Source organism: Coregonus clupeaformis, unplaced genomic scaffold, assembly GCF_020615455.1.
Source record: "Coregonus clupeaformis isolate EN_2021a unplaced genomic scaffold, ASM2061545v1 scaf0716, whole genome shotgun sequence".
NCBI classification, from domain to species: Eukaryota; Metazoa; Chordata; class Actinopteri; order Salmoniformes; family Salmonidae; genus Coregonus; species Coregonus clupeaformis.
In genome coordinates, this window is record NW_025534171.1 from 175,897 (window position 1) to 199,062 (window position 23,166).

Consider the following 23,166-nt stretch of genomic DNA (forward strand, 5'->3'; position numbering starts at 1 on the left):
TCCTGTAGGGGGACCTCTATCTTTAATAATGTGAACGTCTCTACAGTCTGAACCAGTCATTTGCATGATGTATTCAGATCATCAGTGTCCCTCCCCACTTCACTGACATGTTCAATATGGTGAAACCTGCCGTGGTCTACTGATTGTCATCTATTCATCTATGACACTCCTCTTTTATTCTGTACATTGATACCAGACTCTTTCCAGCACTCTCACATATAACGTGATCAAACATGTTCACATTTCTCTTCACTGTTACTGTCTTAGTGCTTTGTGCTGCAGGTACAGTTTCATAATGTTTCATTTATTTAACCAGGAAAGTTGAGAACAAAATTCTTATTTACAATGACGGCCTTCTATAGTTATAGATATTGATGTTTCCAAGCATACGTTCACTTCACCTGAGTCTTGATGTATTCAGGTCTAACTGTATCTAACTCTATTGATTTTGTTCTCACTGTATCCTTACAGGTCTTGTTGAGGGGAGTGAAGTCACTCAGACACCCACCATACTCTGGGGACTGAAAGACAGTGATGCTCAGATGAACTGCAGTCACACTAAGGGAGCTGGCTACTACCAGATGTACTGGTACAGACAGCGTCCAGGAGAGGGAATTAAGCAGGTAGCCTTCACTTCTCCCAATTCCAAATCTGAGTATTCAGGGGATTTCGGTGAAGACAAATATCCAACTGTTAAGACTACAGCTGAGAGTGGATATTTCACAGTGAAGAAGGTGGAGGCAGGAGACAGCGGCATGTACTTCTGTGCTGTGAGTGAACACAGTGATACAGACGACAAGTACAGCTGCACAAAAACCCCAGAGTTGATATAATATAACAAGTACAGCTGCACTAAACCCCCAGTGTTGATATAATATAACAAGTACAGCTGCACTAAACCCCCAGTGTTGATATAATATAACAAGTACAGCTGCACCTAAACCCCCAGTGTTGATATAATATAACAAGTACAGCTGCACTAAACCCCCAGTGTTGATATAATATAACAAGTACAGCTGCACCTAAACCCCCAGTGTTGATATAATATAACAAGTACAGCTGCACTAAACCCCCAGTGTTGATATAATATAACAAGTACAGCTGCACTAAACCCCCAGTGTTGATATAATATAACAAGTACAGCTGCACTAAACCCCCAGTGTTGATATAATATAACAAGTACAGCTGCACTAAAACCCTTGTGTTGATATAATATAACAAGTACAGCTGCACTAATCCCCCAGTGTTGATATAATATAACAAGTATAGCTGCACTAAACCCCCAGTGTTGATATAATATAACAAGTACAGCTGCACTAAACCCCCAGTGTTGATATAATATAACAAGTACAGCTGCACTAAACCCCCAGTGTTGATATAATATAACAAGTACAGCTGCACTAAACCCACAGTGTTGATATAATATAACAAGTACAGCTGCACTAAACCCCCACAGTTGATATAATATAACAAGTACAGCTGCACTAACCCCCCAGTGTTGATATAATATAACAAGTACAGCTGCACTAAACCCTTGTGTTGATATAATATAACAAGTACAGCTGCACTAAACCCTTGTGTTGATATAATATAACAAGTAGAGCTGCACTAAACCCCCAGTGTTGATATAATATAACAGGTACAGCTGCACTAAACCCCCAGTGTTGATATAACAAGTACAGCTGCACTAAACCCCCAGTGTTGATATAACAAGTACAGCTGCACTAAACCCCCAGTGTTGATACAATATAACAAGTACAGCTGTACTAAACCCCAGTGTTGATATAATATAACAAGTACAGCTGCACTAAACCATTGTGTTGATATAATATAACAAGTACAGCTGCACTAAACCCCCAGTGTTGATATAATATAACAAGAACAGCTGCACTAAACCCCCAGTGTTGATATAATATAACAAGTACAGCTGCACTAAACCCCCAGTGTTGATATAATATAACAAGTACAGCTGTACTAAACCTTTGTGTTATTATAATATAACAAGTACAGCTGCACTAAACCCCCAGTGTTGATATAATATAACAAGTACAGCAGCACTAAACCCTTGTGTTGATATAATATAACAAGCAAAGCTGCACTAAACCCCCAGTGTTGATATAATATAACATTTACAGCTGCACTAAACCCCCAGTGTTGATATAACATAACAAGTTCAGCTGCACTAAACCCACAGTGTTGATATAATATAACAAGTACAGCTGCACTAAACCCTCGTGTTGATATAATATAACAAGTACAGCTGCACTAAACCCCCAGTGTTGATATAATATAACAAGTACAGCTGCACTAAACCCCCAGTGTTGATATAATATAACAAGTACAGCTGTACTAAACCCCCAGATTTGATATGACAATTACAGCTGCACTAAACCCCCAGTGTTGATATAATATAACAAGTACAGCTGCACTAAACCCCCACTGTTGATATAATATAACAAGTACAGCTGCACTAAACCCCCAGTGTTGATATAATATAACAAGTACAGCTGCACTAAACCCTTGTGTTGATATAATATAACAAGTACAGCTGCACTAAACCCCCAGTGTTGATATAATATAACAAGTACAGCTGCACTAAACCCCAGTGTTGATATAATACAACAAGTACAGCTGCACTAAACCCCCAGTGTTGATATAATATAACAAAACCCCAGTTTTATCGTTCGGAACCAATAAAACGAGCACATTCCCTCTGAAGAGAAATGGTTGCTACCTGGAGCAAAACAATACATCAACCTTGCGTTTTCATTTGAGCTGGTAAGCAAAAAGCTAACTAAGGTAACTAGCTTTTTGGTGGACTGTAGAAGACTAGTTATCGTGGTCAGCGGGGTGACGTCAAGATATTGTGACTAATGTGGTAGTTCCATTTCTCTGACAGTTAGCGATTCGTTAGCAACAGACTTATTTTGAGCACATTGTCACGAATTCAGCCGAGGCTGCCCCTCCTCCTTGCTCGGGTAGGTTTCGGCGTTCGTCGTCACCGGCTTACTGGCCACTACCGCTCCATTTATCATCACTCCATTTGTCTTGTCTTGTCTTGTCAATCACACACACCTGGTACTCATTCCCTCATTAGTCTAGTGTTCTCTTTGTCCTTTGAGAGTGATTGTTCATTGTGAGAGTGAGTAGCTCGGTTGAGCTACTCTTTCCTTGTATGTAGCCAAGGTGGATTTTTCCCTTGTGCTAGTTTCGTTTTGTCGCTTGCTGCGCTTTATTCGTGTACACTGAATAAACTCTGGATTTCTGTGTTTTACCTCCTGCGCCATTCAAACCTCATCACACACATAAAGGCTTCATAATTCATAAAGGTCATGTTTAACTGACTGATATTATCTCACAGAACAAAACCTATAAGTTCTCCAAAGCCTGTGTTAACCTATCCCAAAACCCCATTATTTCCCCCCTTCATTTCTCCCATAGCAACGGCCAACGAACCAGAGGTAGAAAATGCTTCCTCCTTTCAGTTTTTTAGGACTACAAGCTGGCGAGCTCTATAGGACAGAATATAATATCTAAAGAGCTGATGGTCTCATCATGTCCTGTAGGGGGACCTCTATCTTTAATAATGTGAACGTCTCTACAGTCTGAACCAGTCATTTGCATGATGTATTCAGATCATCAGTGTCCCTCCCACTTCACTGACATGTTCAATATGGTGAAACCTGCCGTGGTCTACTGATTGTCATCTATTCATCTATGTGACACTCCTCTTTTATTCTGTACATTGATACCAGACTCTTTCCAGCACTCTCACATATAACGTGATCAAACATGTTCACATTTCTTTTCACTGTTACTGTCTTAGTGCTTTGTGCTGCAGGTACAGTTTCATAATGTTTCATTTATTTAACCAGGAAAGTTAAGAACTAAATTCTTATTTACAATGACGGCCTTCTATAGTTATAGATATTGATGTTTCCCAAGCATACGTTCACTTCACCTGAGTCTTGATGTATTCAGGTCTAACTGTATCTAACTCTATTGATGTCATTCTCACTGTATCCTTACAGGTCTTGTTGAGGGGGAGTGAAGTCACTCAGACACCCACCATACTCTGGGGACTGAAAGACAGTGATGCTCAGATGAACTGCAGTCACACTAAGGGAGCTACCTACAACCAGATGTACTGGTACAGACAGCGTCCAGGAGAGGGAATGAAGCAGGTAGTCTTCACAAGTAGTTATAGCAAACCAGACTATGGAGCCTTCGGTGAAGACAAATATCCAACTGTTAAGACTGCAGCTGAGAGTGGATCTTTCACAGTGAAGAAGGTGGAGGCAGGAGACAGCGGCATGTACTTCTGTGCTGTGAGTGAACACAGTGATACAGACGACAAGCACAGCTGCACAAAAACCCCAGAGTGTCAATAGGATGGAATATAATATGTAAAGAGATGGTCTCATCACGTACTGTAGGGGGACCTCTAACACTAGTTCTTCTAATGTCTGATGGTTTCATTGTCATGATCATGTAATCAGTCTATGTTCACAGTGAGGTCCTATGAGCAAGCTTTACAGTACAGGCTTCCTGACACTCCCTCTAACACTCTCACTATCCACCACCCTAAAGGAAACAGGATACTACAACATCAGCCCCTCTCCTTTCACCTCAGAGCTTCATCCAGGAGACACTCATATCACTCCTCCACTGAGGCTTCCTCATCATCATCGTCTTCCTCAGCATCCTGATCATCATCATCTTCTCCTTCATCATCATGTTCAGAGTTCTGATTCACCTGGCAGCTCTACCACTCTTGGTGACAGGTATTAAATCACTTACGATGAGAAGCCTAACAAATCTACGAATGTCATCAAACTGAATGAAATATCCTCTCTCTCTCTCCTTTCTTTCTCTCTCTCTCTCTCTCTCTCTCTCTCTCTCTCTCTCTCTCTCTCTCTCTCTCTCTCTCTCCACAGGAGAGTCGTTTAGTAGCATGGTTAATCAGAGCCCTGTTGCACTAATAGAAGGACCTGGAAGAAACGTTCAACTCACCTGCAGCCATAATATTCCTAACTACCAAATTATACTATGGTACCAACAGTCAGCAGGAGACACTGCTATGAAACTCATTGGTTATGTATATGTCCAGTCAGTAACCTTGGAGTCACCACTTGAAAAGCACTTCAATGTGAGTGGAGACGGTAGGAAAGAGGCTTCCCTTCATCTCCTGAGTCTGAGAGGACCTGAAGACAGTGCAGTTTATTACTGTGCAGCCAGCCAACACGGTGATGTAGAGCACCCACTCTCCTCTACAAAAACCCCTTCTGATCATTTAACTATATGTCCCCAACTGCAGTGTACATCAACACCCAGCACACCTGCTATCCACCGCTGTAGATGTCTGAGCACATGGAGGAAGTTGATATCAAACCTCTATACCAAATAATGTGGTTGATGTTTTTGCTTTGAAGAAACGGTTGAGGTATTTCTTCAAATTACAGCCTATTTGGTAGTGTGATTACTGCAGAATCTAAAACATAGGTAAACTCTAAAGACTAAAAAAGACAAATACTTTCAATGATGTAGATACGGGTATGTTCCACAATACACCCTTAAGTTGAACATGAGACCTGTAGGTGAACAAGGTATCTGCTTGAATATCAACATAAATTCTGACGTCAAAGTGATGTCATTTCCTTCCCCTCCGGCAGCTCAGTTCAGCTCACCGTCTCTATTGACTTATTCCCTCTCACCCCTATGGACTCTGGTCTAAAGTAGTGCACTATAAAGGGAATAGGGTGCCATTTGGGATGCAGTATACATTTGACACTCCCACTAGCTGACAACACATCTCTGACTATCTGAAAACCCTTTCTCCTTGTCCATGTGACACTTCTCTCCAGAACCATCAACATGATCACGCTCCTCATACAAGTAGCAACTCTACCACTATGGGTGACAGGTACTAAGTCCCTCATGAAAGATATATTTTCTACTGAAGTATATTGCTACTGTATATTTCATATTGTCTGTTTTCATCCACAGGGCTGTCACAAACAGACAAAGTTCACCAGACTCCTACTGAAATACTAAAAAGACCTGAAGATAAAGTTCAGCTCAGCTGCAGCCACAATGTTCCAAACTACTACATGATACTGTGGTACCAACAGTCAGCCCAAAACACTGCTCTGAAACTCATTGGGTATGTGAGACTCACCAGTCCAACGGTGGAAGATTCCTTTAAAGAGCGTTTTAATGTGAGTGGAGATGGTGCAGCTGACAAAATGGCGTATCTACATATTCCCAAACTGAGAGAAGCTGAAGACAGTGCAGTGTATTTCTGTGCTGCTAGTTATGCACAGTGTTTCACTATACCCTCTCTCCTCTACAAAAACCCTCTCTGATCCTCTCATATAATACTGACTACAGCTCTATACACCTGCACCTGTCTTCAACCACTTCAACAACACTTTGCTATGAACCATTTGATATCAAACAGATGGTAATGATACTGTTATAAGTGGCTAGTTTAGATGGTTTAGGTGCACTTCCTCAGTTCTCCAGCAGGAGGAGGTGTTTCTCCACACATATTTAGAAGCGGCTGTATAGTGGCACTCTATGGGCCCTGGTCAAAGGTAGTGCCCTATATAGGGAATAGGGTGTCACTTGGGATGTAAACGCTTTCTAAATGTGTGTGTGGGTCTGGCTCGCCCTACCATGCCTCCTCGCCCTTCCAAATAAAATATTGAAATATTGATAATTATTTGACCAAGAAGCACACCAGAAAGACGTACCTCCCCTAGGGGGCCTGGCTCACCCTACCGTACCACACCAACAGAAGGACGCATCAATCTCAGATAAAGCATCTTATCGAGCGAAACAGCGCCCCTCTGTCTCCGTATGTGTAGACCATGTATCTGATGCTGTCTGGACAAAAGGAGTATGGCATGTCATACTTTATCTGGCCAGACAGCATCAGATACAAGGGCTACATACTGTATTTAGGGTGTGAGCATGAGTGCATTAGTGTGTGTGTATGTGTGTATGTGAAGAATGTCAGGGTCAGTGTGTGGCTGAGTGGTAGAGACCTGAGGATGGCTGAGTGGTAGAGACCTGAGGATGGCTGAGTGGTGGAGACCTGAGGATGGCTGAGTGGTAGAGACCTGAGGATGGCTGAGTGGTAGAGACCTGAGGATGGCTGAGTGGTAGAGACCTGAGGATGGCTCAGTGGTAGAGACCTGAGGATGGCTGAGTGGTAGAGACCTGAGGATGGCTGAGTGGTAGAGACCTGAGGATGGCTGAGTGGTAGAGACCTGGGGATGGCTGAGTGGTAGAGACCTGAGGATGGCTGAGTGGTAGAGACCAGAGGATGGCTGAGTGGTAGAGACCAGAGGATGGCTGAGTGGTAGAGACCTGAGGATGGCTGAGTGGAGGAGACCGGAGGATGGCTGAGTGGTAGAGACCTGAGGATGGCTGAGTGGTAGAGACCTGAGGATGGCTGAGTGGTAGAGACCAGAGGATGGCTGAGTGGTAGAGACCTGAGGATGGCTGAGTGGTAGAGACCTGAGGATGGCTGAGTGGTAGAGACCTGAGGATGGCTGAGTGGTAGAGACCTGAGGATGGCTGAGTGGTAGAGACCTGAGGATGGCTGAGTGGTAGAGACCTGAGGATGGCTGAGTGGTTTGTCATTATGGATTAATGTGTGTAGATTGATGAGGGGAAAAAACAACTTATTCAATTTTAAAACAAGGCTGTAACGTAACAAAATGTGGAAAAAGTCAAGGGATCTGAATACTTTCCGAATACAGTACTTCCATTTATTTTTCAACTGGTACCCTTCAGACAAGTCTTGTGAGGCCTGTGGGCATCCTAGAGCAAAACCAATAGGCTGTACTGACTTCAGTCGAGTCCAAAGACGCTTGTGGGTCTCATCTTTCCATACAGGGCTCATAATAGTTTCTAACCGTTCGGAAGCTACAGATTATTTTATGAGAAGGCCAATTTTCAGGATGTCTCATGGTCTGACAAACACCGGTCTAGCTCGGTGGATTGAAACGCATCCAATGGAAAGATACCTCTAGCTTAAATTGACAGATTTTTATGGGGATTTATTTATTCTGCTTATTAGATTTCCGTGGGGCGCGGACTTCGACTCTAGGGGGTTAAGTAAAAATACTTTCAAGTACTACTTAAGTCGTTTTTTGGGGCATCTGTACATTACTTTACTATTTATATATTTTTAAACTTTTACTTTTACTTCACTACATTCCTAAAGAAAATTATGTAATTTTTACTCCATACATTTTCCCTGACACCCAAAAGTACATTTTGAATGCTTAGCAGGACAGGAAAATGTTTCAATTCACGCATTTACCAAGAGAACATCCCTGGTCCTCCCTGCTGCATCTGACCTGGCGGACTCAATAAACACACATGCTTCGTTTGTAAATTATTTCTGAGTGTTTGAGCGTGCCCCTGGCTAGCCATGAATTTAAAAAACAAGAAAATGGTGCAGTCTGTTTGGCTTAATATAAGTATTTGAAATTATTTATACTTGTACTTTTACTTTTGATACACAAGTATATTTAAAACCAAAAACGTTTAGACTTTTACTAGAAAACATTGAACCGCTGTAGTTTACAACATTTATAGTTTCTGAGGTGGAAGTTGGGAGAGTTATATTTGGGTGTTTCAGTGTAACGTAAGTGAGGGAGGCCCCGCTCTCTCGCTTTCTGTCAGTAGTTCCGATGTGGATGTGGTGGAGGAGTCAGGTGCAGGACACAGAGGATACGTCCAAAAAAAGACTTTAATAGTCCAAAGAGCAACAAACAAAACACGACCTCGAAAACAGACGGAGGCGAGGCAATTACGCAAACACGCGTAAACAATAATCCCAAACATAGACAGAGTGCTGACACGCAGCTCTGCACGACAGGCAGAAAAATAACAACACACAATCAGACTAATGCAAAACACGGAACTTATAAGACAAGTAATCAACACACAAATGGACACAGGTGTAAAAGACAGACAAAAGCAATCACACTACGAAACATAGAGCGGTGGCAGCTAGTACTCCGGGGACGGCGAACGCCGAAGCCTGCCCGAACCAGGAGGAGGAGCAGTCTCGGCAGAATCCGTGACAGTACCCCCCTTGACGCGCGGCACCAGCCGTGCGCCGACCCGGCCTCGGGGACGGCCAGGAGGACGCGGACCCGGGCGCGTGGGATGCCCACGGTGGAACTCAGTCAGGAGGGGATGGATCGAGGATGTCCCTCCTGGGCACCCAGCACCGTTCCTCCAGACCGTACCCCTCCCACTCCACCGAGATACTGGAGACCACTCATCCGGCGCCTCGAGTCCAAGATGGTCCGGACCCTGTACGCCGGGGCCCCCTCGATGTCCAAAGGGGGGGCGGAGGGGTCTCTCCTATCTCATCTTCTTGGAGTGGGCCAGCTACCACCGGCCTGAGAAGAGACACATGGAACGAGGGGTTAATATTTTTGTACTCTATAGGCAGTTGTAACCTGTAACACACCTCGTTCAATCTTCTCAGGACTTTGAAGGGCCCCACAAACCGCCGACCCAGCTTCCGGCAGGGCAGGCGGAGGGGCAGGTTTCGAGTCGAGAGCCAGACTCGATCTCCCGGTGCGTACACCGGTCCCTCACTGCGGTGGCGATCGGCGCTCGCCTTTTGTTGACGGATGGCACGCTGCAGATGGACATGGGCAGCGTCCCCACGTCTCCTCCGAGCGCCGAATCCACTCGTCCACCGCAGGGGCCTCGATCTGGCTCTCGTGCCATGGTGCCAGGACCGGCTGATAACCTAAAACACACTGGAAAGGTGTTAAATTGGTGGAGGAGTGGCGGAGAGAGTTCTGGGCCATCTCTGCCCAGGGATGAACCTAGACCACTCCTCCGGCCGGTCCCGGCAATAGGACCTCAAAAACCTACCCACATCCTGGTTGTCACGTTCCACCTGCCCATTGCTCTCTGGGTGGTACCCCGAGGTAAGGCTTACCGAGACCCCCAATCGTTCCATGAACGCCCCCCAAACTCTGGAGGTGAACTGGGGACCTCGGTCAGACACAATATCCTCGGGGACCCCATAGTGCCAGAACACATGGGTAAATAGGGCCTCAGCGGTTTGTAGGGCAGTAGGGAGACCCGGCATTGGAAGGAGACGACAGGCCTTGGAAAACCGATCCACAACGACCAAAATGGTGGTATTCCCCTGGGAGGGGGGTAGGTCAGTTACAAAATCCACCAATAGGTGGGACCATGGTCGTTGTGGAACGGGCAGGGGATGTAACTTACCCCTGGGCAAATGTCTAGGCGCCTTACACTGGGCACACACCGAGCAGGAGGAGACATAAACCCTCACATCCTTAGCTAACGTGGGCCACCAGTATTTCATGCTAAGACAGTGCACGGTCCAGCCAATACCTGGATGTCCAGAGGAGGGTGATGTATGAGCCCAATAAATAAGACGATCACGAACCTCGAGCGAACGTACGTCCGCCCCACAGGACACTCGGGGGAGTAGGGTCGGTACGCAGTGCCCGCTTGATTTCGCATCGACCTCCCATACCACCGGAGCCACCAAACAAGACTCTGGCAGTATGGAAGCAGGCTCGTTGGACCTCTCCTCTGTGTCATACCGCCGGGACAGGGCGTCTGCCTTACCATTCTGGGACCCTGGGATGTATGTGATCTTAAAAACAAACCGGGTTAGGAACATGTTCCACCTAGCCTGACGAGGGTTCAATCTCCTAGCTGCCCGGATGTACTCCAGGTTACGGTGATCAGTCAGAATGAGGAAAGGGTGTTGAGCCCCCTCAAGCCAATGCCTCCACACCTTTAGGGCCTGGACTACGGCTAACAGCTCCCTGTCCCCAACGTCATAGTTGCGCTCCGCCGAGCTGAGCTTCTTAGAGTAGAACACACAGGGGCGGAGTTTAAGTGGCGTGCCGGACCGTTGTGACAGGACTGCCCCAATACCGGTCTCGGACGCGTCTACCTCTACTTGGAATGGAAAAGAGGGTTCCGGATGCGCCAGCACCGGGGCCGAGGTGAACAGGTTCTTCAGTTTGACAAATGCCCTGTCCGCCTCAGCCGACCACTGCAAACGAACCGGACCCCCCTTTAGCAGGGACGTAATGGGAGCTGCAACTTGTCCAAAACCCCAGAATAAACCTCCGGTAGTAATTAGCAAAACCCAAGAACTGCTGCACCTCTTTTACAGTGGTTGGAGTTTGACAATTACGCACGGCCGATACACGGTCTACCTCTATCTCCACACCAGACGCGGACAACCGATAACCCAAAAAAGGAGACGGACTCCTGGAAGAACAGGCATTTCTCTGCCTTGACATACAAGTCATGCTCCAACAGTCTTCTCAACACTCGGCGCACCAGGGCTACATGCTCGGCTCGTGTAGAAGAGTACACTAGGATGTCGTCGATGTACACTACTACACCCTGCCCATGCATGTCCCGGAAAATCTCGTCCACAAAGGATTGGAAGACTGAAGGAGCATTCATTAACCCGTATGGCATGACGAGATACTCGTAATGACCCGAGGTGGTGCTAAATGCTGTTTTCCATTCATCCCCCTCCCTAATGCGCACCAGATTGTACGCGCTCCTGAGATCCAACTTTGTGAAGAACTGCGCTCCGCGTAACGATTCCGTCATAGTCGCAATCAGTGGAAGTGGGTAACTGTACTTAACCGTGATTTGATTGAGACTACGGTAATCAATACAAGGGCGCAATCCCCCGTCCTTCTTCTTCACAAAGAAGAAACTCGAGGAAACCGGGGAAGTGGAGGACCGTATGTATCCCTGTGCCAAGGACTCGGCTATGTAAGTCTCCATAGCCGCTGTCTCCTCTTGAGACAGGGGATACACACGACTCCGTGGAAGAGCCGCTCCTGTTTGGAGATTTATCGCACAGTCCCCCTGTCTATGAGGAGGTAGCCGTGTTGCCCTCGATTTGCTGAACACCAGTGCTAAGTCCTCATACTCAGGGGGGAATGCGCAGTGCGGGCACTTGGTTCGGACTCTCTACCGAGGTCGCCCCTACGGGAAACACCTAGACATCTCCCTACACACTGGGCAGACCACTCCATAAGAGCCCTCTGTTGCCACGCAATGGTAGGATCATGGGTGCTTAACCAGGGAAGCCCCAACACCACGGGGTACGCAGGAGAGTCAATCAGATAAAACTGAATGATCTCCTCATGACCCCCCTGCGTCGTCATCGTCAGTGGTGCTGTGACCTCCCTGATCAGGCCCGACCCCAACGGCCGGCTGTCTAAGGCGTGGACAGGAAATGGAGCTTCTACCGGCCGAAGGGGAATTCCCTAACCTACAACAAAATGCCCGATCAATAAAGTTCCCAGCTGCGCCTGAATCTACTAGCGCCTTATGCTGGGAATGAGGTGCCACCTGTGGAAATCTCACAGGAATACTCATGTGACCAACAGAAAGCTCTGGGTAAGTGGGGCACCTACTCACCTGAAATGACTCCCCAGTGCGTGACCTGTTGTCCCCTCTCCCCAGGAGACCCTCCCCAGCACCTGGCCGCGGTGTGTCCTCCACGACCACAGTTGGTGCAGGGGATGTCCCCCCCTCGGGTTCTCTCTCCTCCTCTCTCTAGCGCCAGCACCCCGAGCTCCATGGGAATCGGCTCGGAGGTGCTGGAGGGTGGAATGGACGACCCCCACTGGGACGTCCGCGGGTAGCCAGCAGGGTGTCTAGACGGATGGAAATGTCCACCAACTGGTCGAACGACAGGTTGGTGTCCCTGCAGGCCAGCTCACGACTGAACGTCCTCTCGTAGGCTACACCGGTAGTGGTCGGCGAGGGCCCTCTCATTCCACCCCGCATCTGCCGCTAGCGTCCGGAACTCCAGTGCGAACTCCTGTGCGCTCCTCTTCCCCTGTCGGAGGTGGAACAGACGCTCTCCCGCCGCTTTCCCCTCAGGTGGATGATCGAAGACAGCCCTGAAGCGGCGGGAGAACTCCGCGTAGGTGATGGTAGCGGCGTCTATTCCCCTCCATTCGGCGTTGGCCCACTCCAACGCCTTGCCGGATAGACAGGAGATGAGGGCGGAGACGCTCTCGTATCCCGAGGGCGCCGGGTGTATGGTGGCCAGGTAGAGTTTCACCTGCATTAGGAATCCCTGACACCCGGCTGCAGAACCGTCATATGCCCTCGGGAGCGAGAGCCGAATGACACTGGGTTCCGGTGCTGAGAGAGGAGGACTGGCCGTTGGTGATGGGATGGTGTAAGAGTGCGTAGGCACCTCTCGAGTCACCAACCGGCGTAGAGTGTTGGACACCTCGTCCATGGCGGCCCCAAGTTGCCGGATCATGGTGTCTTGGTAGCTGATCCGGTCTTCCAGGGATTCGGGTGCCGCCGCTGTTCCTGCTGACTCCATAGTTGGTGTGTTGCTCTGTCAGTAGTTCCGATGTGGATGTGGTGGAGGAGTCAGGCGCAGGACACAGAGGATACGTCCAAAAAGACTTTAATAGTCCAAAGAGCAACAAACAAAACACGACCTCGAAAACAGACGGAGGCGAGGCAATTACGCAAACACGCGTAAACAATAATCCCAAACATAGACAGAGTGCTGACACGCAGCTCTGCACGACAGGCAGAAAAATAACAACACACAATCAGACTAATGCAAAACACGGAACTTATAAGACAAGTAATCAACACACAAATGGACACAGGTGTAAAAGACAGACAAAAGCAATCACACTACGAAACATAGAGCGGTGGCAGCTAGTACTCCGGGGACGGCGAACGCCGAAGCCTGCCCGAACCAGGAGGAGGAGCAGTCTCGGCAGAATCCGTGACACTTTCCCAGATGTTTAGTTCAATTCATTCCGATCTCCTTTGCATTATTGTAGCCATTTTCTGTAGCCTGTCAACTATGCGTCTGTCTATCCCTGTTCTCTCCTCTCCGCACAGGCCATACAAACGCCTCACACCGCGTGGCTGCTGCCACTCTAACCTGGTGGTCCCTGCACGCACAACCCACGTGGAGTTCCAGGTCTCAGGCAGCCTCTGGAACTGCCGTTCTGCTGCCAACAAGGCAGAGTTCATCTCAGCCTATGCTACCCTCCAGTCCCTCGACTTCTTGGCGCTGACAGAAACATGGATTACCACTGAAAACACTGCTACTCCTACTGCTCTCTCCTCGTCTGACCATGTGTTCTCGCATACCCCGAGAGCATCTGGTCAGCGGGGTGGTGGCACAGGAATCCTCATCTCTCCCAAGTGGACATTCTCTCTTTTCCCCCTGACCCATCTGTCTATCTCCTCATTTGAATTGCATGCTGTCACAGCCACTAGCCCATTCAAGCTTAACATCCTTATCATTTATCGCCCTCCACGTTCCCTTGGAGAGTTCATCAATGAGCTTGACGCCTTGATAAGTTCCTTTCCTGAGGATGGCTCACCCCTCACAGTTCTGGGTGACTTTAACCTCCCTACGTCTACCTTTGACTCATTTCTCTCTGCCTCCTTCTTTCCACTCCTCTCCTCTTTTGACCTCACCCTCTCACCGTCCCCCCCTACTCACAAGGCAGGCAATACGCTTGACCTCATCTTTACTAGATGCTGTTCTTCTACTAATCTCACTGCAACTCCCCTCCAAGTCTCCAACCACTACTTTGTATCCTTTTCTCTCTCGCTCTCCTCCAACACTACTCACTCTGCCCCTACTCAGATGGTAATGCGCCGTTGCAACCTTCGCTCTCTCTCTCCCGCTACTCTCTCTCAATCCTTCTCCCTCCAATCTCCTGATTCTGCCTCCTCAACCCTCCTCTCCTCCCTTTCTGCATCCTTTGACTCTCTATGTCCCCTATCCTCCCGGCCGGCTCGGTCCTCCCCTCCTGCTCCGTGGCTTGACGACTCATTGCGAGCTCAGGGCTCCGGGCAGCTGAGCGGAAATGGAGGAAAAATAGACTCCCTGCGGACCTGGCATCTTTTCACTCCCTCCTCTCTACATTTTCTTCCTCTGTTTCTGCTGCTAAAGCCACTTTCTACCACTCTATATTCCAAGTATCTGCCTCTAACCCTAGGAAGCTCTTTGCCACCTTCTCCTCCCTGCTGAATCATCCCCCCTCCCTCTCTGTAGATGACTTTGTCAACCATTTTGAAAAGAAGGTTTACGACATCCGATCCTCGTTTGTTAAATCAAATGACACTGCTGGTCCTGCTCACACTGCCCTACCCTATGCTTTGACTTCTTTCTCCCCTCTCTCTCCAGATGAAATCTTGCGACTTGTGACGGCCGGCCGCCCAACAACCTGCCCGCTTGACCCTATCCCCTCCTCTCTTCTCCAGACCATTTCCGGAGACCTTCTCCCTTACCTCACCTCGCTCATCAACTCATCCTTGACCGCTGGCTATGTCCCTTCCGTCTTCAAGAGAGCGAGAGTTGCACCCCTTCTCAAAAAACCTACACTCGATCCCTCCGATGTCAACAACTACAGACCAGTATCCCTTCTTTCTTTTCTCTCCAAAACTCTTGAGCGTGCCGTCTTTAGCCAACTCTCTTGCTATCTCTCTAAGAATGACCTTCTTGATCCAAACCAGTCAGGTTTCAAGACTGGTCATTCAACTGAGACTGCTCTTCTCTGTGTCACGGAGGCTCTCCGCACTGCTAAAGCTAACTCTATCTCCTCTGCTCTTGTCCTTCTAGACCTGAAGGTACGGAGGTGCGGTTCCCCTCTCAGCTCCGTAGGCAAGCACCATGGTCTTGTAGCAGATGCGAGCTTCGTAAATGTAAATGTAAAATAACATCTCTGACAGCCAGGCACTTACAGTATATTTGCAATATAAGTAGTTAGGCTTTGATAAGGTTTTATGAGCCAATAGTCAACTATTAGGCATGTATTCAGTCATCTTTCTACCTTTCTTCTTTATCTAATAAATGTCTTTATTCATACACAACTAGGATGTTGCTGGTCCCAGTACAGGCAGTGTGGTCCCCTGGTCTTCTGGTACCAGTGCTGAGGGAAAGGATGATAGGCTTAGCAGAGACAGCTCAGAGGGGAGTGCTGCACTAAACCCCCAGTGTTGATATAATATAACAAGTACAGCTGCACTAAACCCCCAGTGTTGATATAATATAACAAGTACAGCTGCACTTAACCCCCAGTGTTGATATAATATAACAAGTACAGCTGCACTAAACCCCCAGTGTTGATATAATATAACAAGTACAGCTGCACTAAACCCCCAGTGTTGATATAATATAACAAGTACAGCTGCACTAAACCCCCAGTGTTGATATAATATAACAAGTACAGCTGCACTAAACCCCCAGTGTTGATATAATATAACAAGTTCAGCTGCACTAAACCCCCAGTGTTGATATAATATAACAAGTACAGCTGCACTAAACCCCCAGTGTTGATATAATATAACAAGTACAGCTGCACTAAACCCCCAGTGTTGATATAATATAACAAGTACAGCTGCACTAAACCCCCAGTGTTGATATAATATAACAAGTACAGCTGCACTAAACCCCCAGTGTTGATATAATATAACAAGTACTTCTGTACTAAATCCCCAGAGTTGATATAACAAGTACAGCTGCACTAAACCCCCAGTGTTGATATAATATAACAAGTACAGCTGTACTAAACCCCCAGTGTTGATATAAAAAGTACAGCTACACTAAACCCCCAGTGTTGATATAATATAACAAGTACAGCTGTACTAAACCCCCAGAGATGATATTACAAGTACAGTGCACTAAACCCCCAGTGTTGATATAATATAACAAGTACAGCTGCACTAAACCCCCAGTGTTGATATAATATAACAGAGTTGATATAACAAGTACAGCTGCACTAAACCCCCAGTGATGATATAATATAACAAATACAGCTGCACTAAACCCCCAGTGTTGATATAATATAACAAGTACAGCTGCACTAAACCCCCAGTGTTGATATAATATAACAAGTACAGCTGTACTAAACCCCCAGAGTTGATATAACAAGTACAGCTGCACTAAACCCCCAGTGTTGATATAATATAACAACTACAGCTGCACTAAACCCCCAGTGTTGATATAATATAACAAGTACAGCTGCACTAAACCCCCAGTGTTGATATAATATAACAAGTACAGCTGCACTAAACACCCCGTGTTGATATAATATACAGAGTTGATATAACAAGTACAGCTGCACTAAACCCCCAGTGTTGATATAATATGACAAATACAGCTGCACTAAACCCCCAGTGTTGATATAATATAACAAGTACAGCTGCACTAAACCCCCAGTGTTGATATAATATAACAAGTACAGCTGTACTAAACCCCCAGAGTTGACATAACAAGTACAGCTGCACTAAACCCCCAGTGTTTATATAATATAACAACTACAGCTGCACTAAACCCCCAGTGTTGATATAATATAACAAGTACATCTGCACTAAACCCCCAGTGTTGATATAATATAACAACTACAGCTGCACTAAACCCCCAGTGTTGATATAATATAACAAGTACAACTGCACTAAACCCTGAGTGTTGATATAATATAACAAGTACAGCTGCACTAAACCCCCAGTGTTGATATAATATAACAAGTACAGCTGCACTAAACCCCCAGTGGTGATATAATATAACAAGTACAGCTGCACTAAACCCCCAGTGTTGATATAATATAACAAGTACAGCTGCACTATACCCCCAGTGTTGATATAATATAACAAGTACAGCTGCACTAAACCCCCAGGGTTGATATAATATAACAAAACCCCAGTTTTATCGTTCGGGAACCAATAAAACGAGCATCTTCCCGCTGAAGAGATTTGCATTTTCGTTCGAGCTGGTGATCAAAAAGCTAACTAAGCTAACTAGCTTTTTAGCCAGACTGTAGAAGACTAGTTTGCGTGGACAGCGTAGTGACGTGAAAAATGCTGCGACTAATGTGGTAGTTCCATTTCTCTGACAGTTAGCGACTCGTTAGCAACAGACTTATTTTAAGCACATAAAGGCTTCATAATTCATAAAGGTCATGTTAACTGACTGATATTATCTCACAGAACAAAACCTATAAGTTCTCCAAAGCCTGTGTTAACCTATCCCAAAACCCCATTATTTTCCCCCTTCATTTCTCCCATAGCAACGGCCAACGAACCAGAGGTAGAAAATGCTGACTCCTTTCAGTTTTTTAGGACTACAAGCTGGCGAGCTCTATAGGATAGAATATAATATCTAAAGAGCTGATGGTCTCATCATGTCCTGTAGGGGGACCTCTATCTTTAATAATGTGAACGTCTCTACAGTCTGAACCAGTCATTTGCATGATGTATTCAGATCATCAGTGTCCCTCCCACTTCACTGACATGTTCAATATGGTGAAACCTGCCGTGGTCTACTGATTGTCATCTATTCATCTATGTGACACTCCTCTTTTATTCTGTACATTGATACCAGACTCTTTCCAGCACTCACATATAACGTGATCAAACATGTTCACATTTCTCTTCACTGTTACTGTCTTAGTGCTCTGTGCTGCAGGTACAGTTTCATAATGTTTCATTTATTTAACCAGGAAAGTTAAGATCAAATTCTTATTTACAATGACGGTCAACTATAGTTATAGATATTGATGTTTCCAAACATACGTTCACTTCACCTGAGTCTTGATGTATTCAGGTCTAACTATATCTAACTCTATAGATTTCATTCTCACTGTATCCTTACAGGTCTTGTTGAGGGGAGTGAAGTCACTCAGACACCCACCATACTCTGGGGACTGAAAGACAGTGATGCTCAGATGAACTGCAGTCACACTAAGGGAGCTGCCTACTTCCAGATGTACTGGTACAGACAGCGTCCAGGAGAGGGAATGAAGCAGGTTGCCCTCACTACTCCCAATTCCAAATCTGAGTATTCAGAGGATTTCAGTGAAGACAAATATCCAACTGTTAAGACAGATGCTGAGAGTGGATCTTTCACAGTGAAGAAGGTGGAGGCAGGAGACAGCGGCATGTACTTCTGTGCTGTGAGTGAACACAGTGATACAGACGACAAGCACAGCTGCACAAAAACCCCAGAGTTTCAATAGGATGGAATATAATATGTAAAGAGATGGTCTCATCACGTACTGTAGGGGGACCTCTAACTCTAGTTCTTCTAATGTCTGATGGTTTCATTGTCATGATCATGTAATCAGTCATGTTCACAGTGAGGTCCTATGAGCAAGCTTTACAGTACAGGCTTCCTGACAGCTCCCTCTAACACTCTCACTATCCACCACCCTAAAGGAAACAGGATACTACAACATCAGCCCCTCTCCTTTCACCTCAGAGCTTCATCCAGGAGACACTCATATCACTCCTCCACTGAGGCATCCTCATCATCATCGTCTTCCTCAGCATCTTCATCATCATAATCTTCTCCTTCATCATCATGTTCAGAGTTCTGATTCACCTGGCAGCTCTACCACTCTGGGTGACAGGTATTAAATCACTTACGATGAGAACCCTAACAAATCTACGAATGTCATCAAACTGAATAAAATATCCTCTCTCTCACTCCTTCTCTCCCTCCCTCTCTCTCTCTCTCTCTCTCTCTCTCTCTCTCTCTCTCTCTCTCTCTCTCTCTCTCTCTCTCTCTCTCTCTCTCTCTCTCTCTCTCTCTCTCTCTCTCTCCACAGGACAGTCGTTTAGTGGCATGGTTAATCAGAGGCCTGTTGCACTAATAGAAGGACCTGGAGGAAACGTTCAACTCACCTGCAGACATACTGTTCCTAACTACTACAGTCGTGGTCAAAAGTTTTGAGAATGACACAAGTATTGGTCTTCACAAAGTTTGCTGCTTCATTGTTATGAGATATTTTTGTCAGATGTTACTATGGTATACTGAAGTATAATTACAAGCATTCCATAAGTGTCAAAGGCTTTTATTGACAATTACATTAAGTTTATGCAAAGAGTCAATATTTGCAGTGTTGACCCTTCTTTTTCAAGACCTCTGCAATCCGCCCTGGCATGCTGTCAATTAACTTCTGGGCCACATCCTGACTGATGGCAGCCCATTCTTGCATAATCAATGCTTGGCGTTTGTCAGAATTTGTGGGGTTTTGGTTGTCCACCCGCCTCTTGAGGATCGACCACAAGTTCTCAATGGGATTATGGTCTGGGGAGTTTCCTGGCCATGGACCCAAAATGTTGATGTTTTGTTCCCCGAGCCACTTAGTTATCACTTTCGCCTCATGGCAAGGTGCTCCATCATGCTGGAAAAGTTATTGGTCGTCACCAAACTGTTCTTGGATGGTTGGGAGAAGTGGCTCTCGGAGGATGTGTTGGTACCATTCTTTATTCATGGCTGTGTTCTTAGGCAAAATTGTGAGTGAGCCCACTCCCTTGGCTGAGAAGCAACCCCCACACATGAATGGTCTCAGGATGCTTTACTGTTGGCATGACACAGGACTGATGGTAGTGCTCACCTTGTCTTCTCGGACAAGCTTTTTTCCCGGATGCCCCAAACAATCGGAAAGGGGATTCATCAGAGAAAATGACTTTACCCCAGTCCTCAGCAGTCCAATCCCTGTACCCTTTGCAGAATATCAGTCTGTCCCTGATGTTTTGCCTGGAGAGAAGTGGCTTCCTCGCTGCCCTTCTTGACACCAGGCCATCCTCCAAAAGTATTCGCCTCACTGTGCGTGCAGATGCACTCACACCTGCCTGCTGCCATTCCTGAGCAAGCTCTGCACTGGTGGTGCCCCGATCCCGCAGCTGAATCAACTTTAGGAGACGGTCCTGGTGCTTGCTGGACTTTCTTCGTCGCCCTGATGCCTTCTTTACAACAATTGAACCTCTCTCCTTGAAGTTCTTGATGATCCGATAAATGGTTGATTTAGGTACAATCTTACTAGCAGCAATATCCTTGCCTGTGAAGCCCTTTTTGTGCAAAGCAATGATGACGGCACGTGTTTCCTTGCAGGTAACCATGGTTAACAGAGGAAGAACAATGATTTCAAGCACCACCCTCCTTTTAAAGCTTCCAGTCTGTTATTCTAACTCAATCAGCATGACAGAGTGATCTCCAGCCTTGTCCTCGTCAACACTCTCACCTGTGTTAACGAGAGAATCACTGACATGATGTCAGCTGGTCCTTTTGTGGCAGGGCTGAAATGCAGTGGAAATGTTTTTTGGGGATTAAGTTCATTTTCATGGCAAAGAGGGACTTTGCAATTAATTGCAATTCATCTGATCACTCTTCATAACATTATGGAGTATATGCAAATTGCCATCATAAAAACTGAGGCAGCAGACTTTGTGAAAATTAATATTTGTGTAATTCTCAAAACTTTTGACCACGACTGTACAAGCTGGCGAGCTCTATAGGACAGAATATAATATCTAAAGAGCTGATGGTCTCATCATGTCCTGTAGGGGGACCTCTATCTTTAATAATGTGAACGTCTCTACAGTCTGAACCACTCATTTGCATGATGTATTCTGATCATCAGTGTCCCTCCCACTTCACTGACATGTTCAATATGGTGAAACCTGCCGTGGTCTACTGATTGTCATCTATTCATCTATGTGACACTCCTCTTTTATTCTGTACATTGATACCAGACTCTTTCCAGCACTCTCACATATAACGTGATCAAACATGTTCACATTTCTCTTCACTGTTACTGTCTTACTGCTCTGTGCTGCAGGTACAGTTTCATAATGTTTCATTTATTTAACCAGGAAAGTTGAGAAGTAAATTGTTATTTACAATGACGGCCTTCTATAGTTATTGATATTGATGTTTCTAAGCATACGTTCACTTCACCTGAGTCTTGATGTATTCAGGTCTAACTGTATCTAACTCTATTGATTTCATTCTCACTGTATCCTTACAGGTCTTGTTGAGGGGAGTGAAGTCACTCAGACACCCACCATACTCTGGGGACTGAAAGACAGTGATGCTCAGATGAACTGCAGTCACACTAAGGGAGCTGGCTACTACCAGATGTACTGGTACAGACAGCGTCCAGGAGAGGGAATGAAGCAGGTAGTCTTCACAAGTAGTTATAGCAAACCAGACTATGGAGCCTTCGGTGAAGACAAATATCCAACTGTTAAGACAGATGCTGAGAGTGGATCTTTCACAGTGAAGAAGGTGGAGGCAGGAGACAGCGGCATGTACTTCTGTGCTGTGAGTGAACACAGTGATACAGACGACAAGCACAGCTGCACAAAAACCCCAGAGTTTCAATAGGATGGAATATAATATGTAAAGAGATGGTCTCATCACGTACTGTAGGGGGACCTCTAACTCTAGTTCTTCTAATGTCTGATGGTTTCATTGTCATGATCATGTAATCAGTCATGTTCACAGTGAGGTCCTATGAGCAAGCTTTACAGTACAGGCTTCCTGACACTCCCTCTAACACTCTCACTATCCACCACCCTAAAGGAAACAGGATACTACAACATCAGCCCCTCTCCTTTCACCTCAGAGCTTCATCCAGGAGACACTCATATCACTCCTCCACTGAGGCTTCCTCATCATCATCGTCTTCCTCAGCATCTTCATCATCATAATCTTCTCCTTCATCATCATGTTCAGAGTTCTGATTCACCTGGCAGCTCTACCACTCTGGGTGACAGGTATTAAATCACTTACGATGAGAAGCCTAACAAATCTACGAATGTCATCAAACTGAATAAAATATCATCTCTCTCACTCCTTCTCTCCCTCTCTCCTCTCTCTCTCTCTCTCTCTCTCTCTCTCTCTCTCTCCATCTCTCCTCTCTCTCTCTCTCTCTCCACAGGAGAGTCGTTTAGTAGCATGGTTAATCAGAGCCCTGTTGCACTAATAGAAGGACCTGGAAGAAGCGTTCAACTCACCTGCAGCCATACTATTCCTAACTACCTAATGATACTATGGTACCAACAGTCAGCAGGAGACCCTGCTATGAAACTCATTGGTTATGTAAATGTCCAGTCAGTATCCTTGGAGTCACCACTTGAAAAGCACTTCAATGTGAGTGGAGATGGTAGGAGAGAGGCTTATCTTCATCTCCTGAGTCTGAGAGGACCTGAAGACAGTGCAGTTTATTACTGTGCAGCCAGCCAACACAGTGATGTAGAGTACCTTCTCTCCTCTACATAAACCCTATCTGATAGTAGTATTAGCACACTGCTCAGAAC

The 23,166-nt window shown here is 46.0% G+C and overlaps 2 gene segments (V, D, J or C); both read left to right on the forward strand.

Moving 5' to 3' along the window:
- Positions 1–18,455: 18,455 nt before the first annotated feature.
- On the forward strand, positions 18,456–19,076 carry LOC123485518. The segment is given in 2 exon segments: positions 18,456–18,526; positions 18,715–19,076. Coding segments are annotated over 2 exon segments (411 nt in total).
- Positions 19,077–21,543: 2,467 nt separating this feature from the next.
- Positions 21,544–22,231, forward strand: LOC123485519. The segment is given in 2 exon segments: positions 21,544–21,683; positions 21,873–22,231. Coding segments are annotated over 2 exon segments (408 nt in total).
- Positions 22,232–23,166: the final 935 nt, after the last annotated feature.